Source organism: Drosophila rhopaloa, unplaced genomic scaffold (genome assembly GCF_018152115.1).
Source record: "Drosophila rhopaloa isolate 14029-0021.01 unplaced genomic scaffold, ASM1815211v1 contig_2, whole genome shotgun sequence".
NCBI classification, from domain to species: Eukaryota; Metazoa; Arthropoda; class Insecta; order Diptera; family Drosophilidae; genus Drosophila; species Drosophila rhopaloa.
The window spans coordinates 10,653,554-10,665,618 of record NW_025335083.1 but is presented as its reverse complement, the minus strand read 5'-3'; the positions used below and the strand labels follow the sequence as shown (position 1 = coordinate 10,665,618).

At 37.2% G+C, this 12,065-nt stretch overlaps 1 protein-coding gene across 1 annotated transcript; it reads left to right on the top strand.

The window, feature by feature from the left end:
* Window positions 1-3,502: 3,502 nt before the first annotated feature.
* Window positions 3,503-4,074, top strand: LOC123037807. Its single transcript, XM_044460320.1, has 2 exons — window positions 3,503-3,573; window positions 3,643-4,074. Exon 2 carries the CDS (start codon window positions 3,673-3,675, stop codon window positions 4,057-4,059), a length of 387 nt encoding a protein of 128 aa, XP_044316255.1. The 5' UTR covers window positions 3,503-3,573; window positions 3,643-3,672; the 3' UTR covers window positions 4,060-4,074.
* Window positions 4,075-12,065: the final 7,991 nt, after the last annotated feature.

Below are 12,065 nucleotides of genomic sequence, written 5' to 3'. Positions count from 1 at the left end.
AAATATATTATTTCTGCATCGCATTTTAAGTTAAATATTTATAACCAATAAATTTATTACATACTTAAAATTAATTCTCAATTTAAAAATAAAGTTTTGACTCTTTTTAAACGGAATAGGAATGGTAAACAATTTTTCTGTTGTACTTTTTTATCAATTAAACTTAAACAAAATGTTACAATTATATTTTTTACATAACAGCAGAATAAATGGCAATTAATTGAAATTTAAAAGAAGAAATATTTTTAAACAATCATATATATAATATAATTTTTATGTAATGTTTATAATGTAATATATATAATAGGATATCTAAGAATTTGCTCTTTGCAAAGGTAAAAAAGAGTACAACCTTTTCGAAAAAGGGTATGGATGAACTAGAAATGAAATGCCAAAAATCGAGGAATCCACTTTCATTTCACTGCCACAACTAATTCGCACACCATTGCATAACTGAACATGTGCTCGCGCGTCTGTATTTGGTCCTGTTTGTGCACTTGTGTGTGTGTGCATAAACATGAAGTAAACAGGATAATAGCAATAAAATATAAGCGCCAGTCGCGAGCTAGCTTTTGGTGGCTCTCTCCTAGCATAAGTTTGAATGCTTTTGGCCTCAGCTATTTTTATGGCTCGCTTGTGGGTTTTCACCGCCCCACCCCATTTTCCCCCCTCTTAACTGCTGTTTGTTTATTTGTCCTTTCGGCTTCGTTGTTTATGGCAGGCAGCTTGTTTTCTATTTCCATCATTTGATGTTGCGACTCCTTTTTGACAAGCCACTGTGACGTAATATGGGAAATATGTTTACAGTTCGCTTTTGCTGGTTTTTTTCGGTGGTGGAAAGTGAGTGGAAAAGCCGGGTAGTTAGCCAGCTTTGGTTATGGAAATTTATTAAAAATCTATGCCTGGCGGAAGTTTTATCTTATTGGTTTCTCTCTATTGACATTTGCTTTATGGGTCAATGATTTAAGCTTCATTTCGCGATTGGGATATTTGTCATTTCCTTTGTATGAGGGACAAAAGAAGGGAAATACGAGGGAACTGAATAAAATTGGTTTTTTCATGTGATTCATAAATATTTAATTACGGCAGACTCATCAATAACGAAGAAATGTTTAGAACTGCTAAAGCGTAATATTCTTTAAGTTTTCTTGTAGATTTAAGCAGAGACTTAATCGAGTATATTTAAAAGCAAAATACAAACAATATGGGAAATAGGTCCCCTTAACAAAATATCACAATTAACAAATCACACAAATTGAAAACCGCCTTGAAAGAGAAGAACCTTTATGTTTTGTAGAATAAATAAAAATGTAATACCAATTAATTAACATTAAAGATATATAAATTTTTAAATTTTTCTTTAAGAACTAAAAAAAGCTTTTGAAATTGTAGCACCTTCTTTCTTTCTTGATTAAATTTAAATGTAATACCAATTCATTAATAATTATTATCCAATTAAGAAATATGAATTTTGCAAAATAATTAAAATTTTCAAAGGCCCAAATAAAAGTCTTGTGGCAAAAAAAATGTTCGATTTAATTGATAAAAAATAAATAGTCTTAATTGTGTACGGCCATGGCTTGTTAGCACAAACAATAACATGCCGGCCCATTTAGCACAAATTATAATTAATAGCCAATTAATTTAACTGTCCTTGCTGTTGTGGGTGGCCAGCCGGCGCAGGGCCATGTCCTTGCTGAAAGCTTATGCTATAATTTATGTTATCAAACCTATACGAGAATTTATAATCAATAATGAATATTTAATCAAAGTACGAATTGCAAAAAAAAATATTCAAATAAAAAGGGAGGTATAACTTTCATAATTGGTGTATTGCATTTTATAAAATTAAATATAAAAATGATGACTTTAAAAATGTGCATATACAAATATTTGTAAACTTTAAGCCAACCAATAATATTTTACCTGGCTTTAAATTTTACATAAGAGCTTAAGACTTAAGCACTCTAGTTTTATATTAATGTCCCAAGCAAAATAATTATATGTATAATTATATACATAAATATAATTATGTTTCAGCAAGTGACTAAAAGCAGATGCCTAATTTAATTAAAGTTAATTAGGTAAAAAATATAAATTTGCATTCAAATTGTCAGCAATATTTTAACTGGTATTTTATATGAAAAAAGTGTCACCTTTATTTAATTAAATCAACAGAGATATATAGGTTTTTTTTCCAGCGAATTTATAATATGACAGTATATTTTCGCCGATAAATATCCAGGGGGCAATGGGGGTCATGTAAATGTTAACAAAAGGCGCATGAATTATGCTCCGCAGTCAGAACCATAAAAAATAACTCACAGAGGGAAACTCCATCTCCAGCTGCAATATTTACTTTGGCTACATTTGCAAATGGAGCATTACGAAAATAAACAAATTTTCATAAATGACAAGTACAAAGGGAGCGCAGCACAAAAGGATGCCCCATGCATACATATGTACGTGTGTCCTGCGAATGTGAATGTCTGTGAGGTTTACGGAAAAAAATTTCAATTTGAACGACGTGGCAGGGCAATCGGGAAAATGGAAAAGCCATCGAGTCGGGGGAAAGGAGAAATGGGGAAAGAGGGAAAGAGGGAAAGGGTACTGCAATTGGGCCATGTAAATTGTCACAGCAGCCAGGAGCTGGAGAAAAAGCAGCCAGCAGGAGCATGAAAATCCTTGATAGTCGATATTATTTTTCTTACGGCGCTCCATTTGTTCCTTGCCCGCCATTTGTCAACTTTGGCTCGAATCGATTTCCATTTTATTGCCAAATAATGTGTTTGCCATAGATTGTGTCATGTTATTTATAGGGCCGCACAAAAGGTATGAATCGCACGTCACAAATGGTTTATTGGCTAACCATTTTTTATGCAATTCTATAATCAGACCCGCGATAAATCCACCCCAACCCCTCCCCCTCCCCCTCCATCGCTTTAAGCCTTTCGCTGTGACTTATCACACGACTTTGACTAATAGCCCTTGTAGCTTGAGACCTTTTCCTTTTGGCCAGTCGCCTCGCAAACACCTGGGTCAAACTAATTAAGCCTCTCGGAAGGCGTCGCCCCGCCCCCATTTGTGTGCCAAACAATGGGCTTAGAAACATAAATCAATCAGGCGAAACAGTAACAACAACCAGGGCCAACTTGACGAGTTCCATGGGCGACCCTCAAAACAATCCAATGGACAATGATTAATCGCATTACGGGCAGCGAGATGCGCGATGCCAAATGTGCTATTAAATACCCTTTGTGGAATACGGTCATTTCGAATTCAATGAAATTAAAGGTAGGCTTCTAATTTGGTTTATGCTGAGTACGTTTCAATCAGTAAGCTGAATCAGGAAAATTGGTTTATTGACAAATTCAATTTTATAAGTAAATTAAGTAAATTACGAATCATTTTATCAAATGATTTCAGTTAAATCTATGCTTTTTAGACACATTTTAATTAATTAAAATATAGCAAGCCTTTAATTTTCGTCAAATCTGACAAGAAAACATTTGCCATTATATAATGTTTAATTTCAGTTTGTGACTGATTGTGGGAAGTAAAGCAGCTCTTTTGGTAAATTAACAGAATAAATAAAAATATTTTCTTTTTAAGTCTCCATCCAACTAATTGATGTTATCATAGACCTACGATTTTTAAGTGTGAACCATAGACATGGATCAAGATTACCTTGCATTTTTTGACAATATATCAAAATACAAGCAAAAGGAAAGGGAAAATCGTGCCAAGCTAGAAGTGATGAGTTATCTTCGTGAAATTTCAGGCAGAAAGTACGATAAGCCAGTTTCCCTGGCAGATTGGGATGATAAGAGCAATTTGGAACAGGAGATAGTGGACCAGATGCGCCACATTGGATTCAAGCCATGGACAGAAATCGCAGGGCCAGTGCTCCTGGAGGAACCCCTTAATTCCCAACAGGGTTTACCTGTCTTAAAAAATTCTATCGAGCTGAGCACCAATTATTTTAAGCCTTATAATAAGAAAAACATCTTGCCGGGATATGAATCTTTTGATCGTCTGGGAAATCTAATTTCCAAATAATAAAACTATAAACCTTATTTGACCGGAAAACTTAAATGCGTTCTTACTTTCAAGAGAGTAATAAAAATAAATTTTTTTTATAAGAGCATTGATGATTCTGCCACGACAATTTTCTTTTTCAGAGTCACCCTTTTTACCCACTGACCCTTGCAAATGTCACTCCGCTTTTTTGGCGCAGTTACGCTAATTAGCCCCAGACAAGGACAAGCCATCAGGCGACCACGCCCACAGGATTTCATCCCATTTTATTCGAAAGTCCTGCCAGACAAAACGAGAGCAAGCCAAACCAAAAGCAAAGCTCGCCCAGCCACACCCACTGTAAACATTTAAAAAATACATTTTACGAATTGTAAATAGCTTTAGTGCGCATAATTTTGTGGATTATGCCCACGCCCCATGCGGCTGCTCCTTGAAAAGTCCGCAACGCCCAGGACTTGTTTACTCCTTTCGAGCCATGATAAATGCCTTGACATAAATCTCAGACAGAGGAGGGCCAGCCAGGAGCAAGGGCGGAACTCAACTTGGCTGGCTGGCAAAAGTTAATCAACATTTCATTAATTAATTTCTTTAAAGATGTCGTTGGGTGGCGAGTTGATGCCGGCCAAAAGAAAAATGACTTGGCCCGTCCAGACGATTTGGACTGAGCCGGGGTAAATTATGTAAATTGGTTAAAAGCTTTTCCGGTTTTGAATTAGCAGCCTCATCAGCGACTGGATATTCCTGCGTCACTCATTATGCCGCACCATTCGAAAAAGCGTTGAGTTATTTTCCTCATTTAAGTTTGGTTCGCAACTAATTAAATAGCAGGCTGTGAATTGAATGCAAAACTAAAAATCGACTAAAAACTAGTTGGAAACTGTTCTGTTTTTTGGGTGGTTACGGACATAAGATGATGGTTAGTTTTTCATTTACTTATTTTTGATTACTTAATTTATTGCTGGTTTATTAATAAAGCATTTTAAATATAAAATAAAAATTATTGTGTAAGTATTGTGTATTCCTAACAAAATGTATGTTATGCTCTTAAAAATGTATATTACTTAATACAAAACATAAGACAACATGGGAAGCAAATCAATATACTTGTAATACAATGATTAAGGTTTAAAGATTAATGACAATTTTTTCGCCGATAGGTAAAATATACATATAAAAGAACATCAAAACTATGTGTGTCAGATTCTTGCTGACAAATACAAAGATTCTCAACCTGTCCTCTGCGGCATTAGCACAGTGGGAGATTTCATTAAATTTCATTAGAGAATGTGATTAGAGGGAACACGAGGCAAAGGCCTAGAGGCAAGTGCAGACAGGACATTCAAAGTGCATTTAATTAAGCGACTTGGGATGGCTTAAGGGGGGTGGGGCGGCTTTTGGGGGAGGAAAGGAAATGAATCAAAACAATTGTAAATACTGCAACACAAAAGCAATTAGTGACACACAAAGCGGAAGTGCAAAAAGTGAAGCTGTTGAAAATAACTCGGCAAAAACACAAAGAGCAACCGAAAAAAAGGACAACAAGAAGACGAGTGGAGCAGAGGGGGAAAAACTGGAGGGGAAAATGGAGGGAAAATGGCCACTGCAGAAGGCGCCAAAATAAACAAAGCGCATTGCTAGTTAGGCCAGACTTGATGAAAGGCCCGGGAAGAGGAGTCCTGCCGGCCGGGGGAAAATTGGGCGGAGGCCGAAACTGGATGCGCAACTGAAAAGTGGCCAATGTAAATCTAATTAAAAGCAAAACAAAAGCCACTCTCAACATGCCACTCAAATTATAATGCATATAGCGTGGGCCTCTGGCGGAGATAGTTGGGAGAAGCGGAGAAATGGAGAAATGGAGAAGCGGGAAGCGGAGAAAGAGAGACGTGCACAGAGAAATGGAGATGGAGAAAAGGCCCAGAGTGTGAGAGATGTCAAGTGGAAAGCCTCTGAGCCCCTTTCTCTTCGTTAACCAAAATGAATCGTGGTTTTATATCAATTTTAAATGGAAAGTAAGTTAAGCGAAATAACAAACGACAAATTATTATTTTTATTTATTTGTTTTGTTGTTTTTAACTTTTATGCTTAAATAAAAACATATTATTTTTATCACAAATTTGTTCACACAAAAAAAATTTGGTTTTTTAGATATAGTGATTTCTCTATTAGGAAATCATTTTAATTAAAAATTGGCAAAAAAACTTCAAAGTGTTCTATGCACAGTAGCATCCTTTTATTGGTATAACATTAGGACTATCTTTCTTTAATTCAATATGAATGTGGTTCTCACACATCCAAAAATTTGCATTGTTCAATTTAAATGAATTTATAATATATGAACCATGCTTGGTTCGGTTGAAGATTTTAGATTATCTTTGTTTAGTGAATTACAAATAAATTTATTTTATTTATATTATGATAATTTTTTGGTAGTACCCCCTCCCCTTTCTGTATTTAAACGAATTTTAAGCGATACTTCTACATGGCACTTTCTATAAAATGAAGTCACATTTCTTTCACAGTCATTCCTAGCTTGGATTTTGTTTGTGTGAGTGCTATATTTTTTAGCACAACCCAAGACACTGTGCAATCTGCAGCCGTGCACTCGCCCGCCGAGTTCACACAATGAACCAGCGACAAATGCCAACACGGAAATGCATAGAATTTCACTGAGTCGTGTGGGTTGGGTGTAATTTCGAGGGTCTGATGGGATGGGATGGGTTGGGTTGGGGTTGGGCTTTGGCCGAGGCCTAGAGATGTGTCCGACGATGTCGGGACACGGGGGCTTGCTGGGGCTCAGAACTTGGCACATGGAGCCAACGTTGTCGCATCGTTTGCCAAAATCCGCATTAAATTTATGCACTTTTGTTGTTACGGGCAAACGTAGCCGGAATGTCCGTAAGGATGCGGGCACGGGTAAGGGTGTTTTTGCCGTAAGTTCCGCAGCCAAGTCCGTGCCAAGATGGGGAAAATAGGAAAGGGGAGGTGGGACGGATGATGATGATTGCATTGACGATGATGCTGGCAGCGCTGCTGGCCTGGCCGCTCATCCGGCTCAGGTTTCTGGCACGGATCTGGCTTTTCGGGCCGGATCCGCGGCCAAAAACCGAATCAGAATCGGCGAGGAAAAACAATCCCACACTCAAGCCAAACACATCCGCTGCTGCCCATTTTGGCTGTGATTTTGCAATTAAATGGATTTCAACTTCTCCAGCACCGCCCTGAATTGCTTCCTTCCTTCGCCGGCTTCGACTTTCGAGTTCAATGACAAACACTTTGGCCCATCTGCAATGGGCCTCAGACAGCTATATTTCTATATAAGGGCCGCTTTATTTCGTTTGCAGTTCATTTGGCGTGCATTGAAGACGTTGCCATTACGGCGGCAATTTATTTCTAAACAAAATACTATAAATATTCATACGGCAATAATAGTTTTGCACTCCTTTCCTCTGATCATTTTTATAAATTTATTTACCCTTTAATGCGACTTTTAAGATTTGGCAAAAGAAAATTGAGATTGCATTTATTCCTGGCAATAACTTACTGATGGAAGAAACATGTATATTTTTGCAATAAAATAGCTGCAAACAAGAACACCAATTTGAAAGAAGATTGTGGTTTTTTTCATATTTAATTGAACAGTTGTGTTTAAATAATACAAATTCTGAATTCCCATTGGTTTTCCAAACTTTTCTATTTGTTGTTTTGGCTGTGACAAAAACTGGGTTAAATATTAAGTTAGTCCCAAAGTCAATTTTAGCTGGTCTCAAAATATTAGTACACAGAGTCCCACGAATAAAAGGGTCTTGTGGATGTGAAAGGGGGTATTTCAATTGCTTGTGCGTGCCATGATTGGTTTGTTCCCCATCAGAGGCAATACAATTGACAGCGGGATATGTTGGTAATTTAAGATTCATTTGGAGCATAAAAGACAAAAGAGAAGGAGAGCCGCCCAGCCAAACTGATTTAATATTTCACTTCTTAGATACACTATAAAAATCATATGTAGGAGTTTCGAAAGAATAGAAAAACTATAAAATGAAACTTAAAAGCAACTATAACTAATATGCGAACATATCCTTCCTTTTTTTTACTTTAAGAAATAAAAAGCAATAAAAAAAAAATTTACTGGATGTATTTGTATTTAAGCTTAATCACAAAATATCTGCAGCAGATCTTTAGAATTTTAGCTAAATGTTGTTTTTAGAAGACAACATTGTTTTTTGGATACTTAAGATTAATAAAGTATATTTAATAATTAAAAATAATACTCTTTAATGCCTAAAAAATTTTGTAATTATTCTTCAAAAAGGTTATCGTTTCGATAAAACTGACTTTTTCTATATGCAATAATCTTCTCTCCTAAAAAAACAAACTAGGAAAAATGGCTTTAATTTTAGTACATTTTGTTTTTGTTATATTGTGTTCTTTAGAATATCAAACAAGGTCTCAAGATTCTCAGATTATTCTGAGTGTAGATAGAGTCCTTTTTTCCCCATCCTTTGAGAATTCACTCGGCTGTCTGCTTATGTCGCCATAGATTCGCAGTTTGTCAGTGTCGCGATGAGATGCGAAGTGCGAGGGGATCTTTTTATTATGCTGGCAGGCGTGCGGGTATTGAAACATTTGAGTGAATTTATTAGCGACACATATATGACATTTGACACATTGTGCAACTTCCTTTGCGTGTGGGGGTGTGTATGTGTGAGTGTGTGTTGGTGTGTGTTTGGCGGTGTGTGCGCCTGTGTTCGTGTATCTCCGTGTAGGTGTTTGTCAGCAGCATTAGATGACGCACAGCACGTGTTAGCCGCTGTTGTTTGCCATTTCCCCCCATCTTCCCCACTTATCCCACCAACTCCGCGACTGCTGTCAACATGGCTCACATAAATCGCAAATTATACACGCAGCCACGCCCACATAGACGAGAAAAAGAGGGCGTGGGGGAAAAGGGAGCTTCAGGGGGCTTGGCTTTTGTGCGTTTTCTTTGTTTCGGTCGGCGGTGCAGCCGTGCATTGGAAAATGGAAAATGCATTCGGAAATTCGAACGCTCAACTTCACACATTGTCTGCGTTTTATTGCATTAGTCGAGCACTCCGAAACTGTCCATATGTGAGCTCCTGGGCCTTTGTTACTCTATCATTGTTATGGCCTCGAAGAAACAATTAAATGGGCAAACACATGTGGCATGCGATATTCAACTGCTTACGTGAATAGAAAGTGATTTGAAGAATTTTATCTTAGCTCTTGATTGTTATTATTAGTTTATATAATAAGAAGAATGAAATTCTCGAAGATATTTTATTTTCTTACTGTTCATTTTATATCCTACATTTCTTAGTTCCCAATTCCCTGGCAGATATTGGCTTTATTTGTATTAACAAAATGATTGATCTTAATAACATTACTTATATGCAATTAAAAAATTTATTGTAGCTTCAAGCAGTCAAAAAAATCATCATCAACCTTTTTTCTCCTATTCAAATATTTTAAATTTTAGAAATAAGCTTTGAAAAGCAAATCACCGATTGTAAAAGACTGATGGTTCAATAGTTCCCAACTGCATTTCTTTTATTCGTTTGGCTTTGTACAAAAAAAAAAGATTTAAGAGTGCCAGCCGAGCATAAAGCATGCCATAGTGATATTCCACGTCACACAGTGCGTATGCGCAATATGGAATTGGCTTTATTGAAATTCGCATGGAAAAACAATTTGCCCAAGCGTCAGAACTTGGCTTACACAGCTCAGAGCCATAAAAAAGAAGACAAAGCTGCGACGGGGGGTTGGCTGCAAAAGTGAGTACTTGAAATGCGTTGCAGCAGCGATTTGCTATCAATTTTAATATCACATAAAACTAAGGGCAATCCCGAAAGGCAACGCGAGCGTAAAACAACAAGATGTGCTAGCTGGGGGAGGGGGGGAAAGGGGAAAGGGGGTATATTCAACTATTGAAATTTTATCAAGTGCACATAAAACTCAAAAAGCCATGATGATGTAGCCGGGGTCGCGTTGGCGGGTTAACGGGAGGGAAATTCAGGGGCGGGCGTTGCGCAACTATTGTAAAACATTGACAATTTCCGTCACATCTCTGGGGGTAGTGCAAAATGGCAAATCAATAAAAACAAATTGAACTCGAATTCAATAAAAAGCCAGACACTCAAAGAGAACGGCTCCGAAATACCTCTTAGCCGGAAAATTGACAAAGGATATTTCACAATATCCATCAAAGCTCTTTTCCAACACAGAAGTAAATTTATTGGTTTAAGGCCTGTTGCACCAACTTACAAAAGTTTGGAAGCAAAAGTTTATAAAAATATATAAAATTTAAATTGAAAATTAGCTTTTTAGATTTTTTGTTTTTATACCCTTGCAGAGGGTATTATAATTTCAGTCAAAAGTTTGCAACGCAGTGAAGGAGACATTTCCGACCCTATAAAGTATATATATTCTTGATCAGCATCACCAGGAGAGTCGATCTAGCCATGTCCGTCTGTCCGTCTGTCCGTCCGTCTGTCCGTCCGTCTGTCCGTCTGTCCGTCTGTCCGTCTGTCCGTCTGTCCGTCCGTTTCTACGCAAACTAGTCCCTCAGTTTTAAAGCTATCTGCTTGAAACTTTCCCAAAAGTTGTCTTTCTATTGCAGGTAGTATATAAGTCGGAACGAGCCGGATCGGGCCACTATATCATATAGCTGCCATATAACTGAACGATCGGAAATGCCATATGTTTGGTGTTTTTAAAGTTAGGAAGTTGGGATTTTCTATGGGTTTTATTTTTGGCTAAAAAATCCGACCTGCCAAATTTCATAAGGATCGGACGACTATATCCTATAGCTGCCATATAACTGATTGATCGGAAATGCCATAACATTGGTGTTTGTAAAGTTAGGAGGCTGGGATCTTCTATGGATTTTATATTTGGTTAATCAATCCGACCTACCAAATTTCATAAGGATCGGCCGACTATATCTTATAGCTGCCATATAACTGATTGATCGGAAATGCCATAACATTGGTGTTTGTAAAGTTAGGAGGCTGGGATCTTCTATGGATTTTATATTTGGTTAATCAATCCGACCTACCAAATTTCATAAGGATCGGCCGACTATATCTTATAGCTGCCATATAACTGAACGATTGGAAATGACATAACTTTGTTGTTTTTAAAGTTAGGAAGTTGGGACTTTTTTTAAGTATTAAGAATGCATCATATGAATAATTTTGGAGAATATAATTTATAGAATATTCTGCAAGGGTATATCAACTTCGGCTCCGCCCGAAGTTAGCTTTCCTTTCTTGTTATTATTAAGTTTTTAATATTCTGAAGCTATGACCCGATTGCCATTCACGTGTGGTATTGTGTTTTGTTACCGTCAAAATATAATAAATAAAATTAAAAACAACATCTGGTCAGCACTTATATACCTTCTTTTTCGAAATAGCAGCCAGTGATAAAGCTTGGGTTGAAGGGTTGCCAATCAGCAGCAGACGAAGCTATAGTGGGGGTAAAACTTTAACAATGTTTTAAAAAGATATACTCCCGGCTAACGCCGCTGGACGTGATCCCAGCCAAGCTGGCACTCCGGCAATGGATTACGGCAATTGCAGTGGAAGTTCGTCCCCCCAAAAGCCCCGATCTAAAAAGGGTGATGAAGTCAAGTGCGACGCCCCCCATTTTTCCTTTCGCCTTGTTGTGAGCAGCTAATAAAAGCCAAAATCAATGCCATGTTCCAATATATATATATATACATATAGGTTTGTGTGTGTCAAATGCGATAAAATTTGGTCAGCATAAGGTTCAAATACTTTTATAAGGTGCTGTTGAAATGTATTTGTTGATTGCCTGGGTTTGGTTTTTATTTGCTCTCATTCGTGCTTTGTAGTTTGGCTTTGGCTCAGCTTTTTTTGCGGTCAACTCGTTCGTAGCCAGGAAATTGCCAAACACATGGCCAGCCCTCAGCTCACATAACTAGCCCCCCCAAAAAAAAGGTCAAGTTAAACGAAGTGTGTTCCGAAAGAAATTCAACTGAAAACCGA

Coding starts and splice junctions, on each gene's coding strand:
- LOC123037807 (XM_044460320.1), top strand. CDS start 3,673: ATGGATCAAGATTACCTTGCATTTTTTGACAATATATCAAAATACAAG.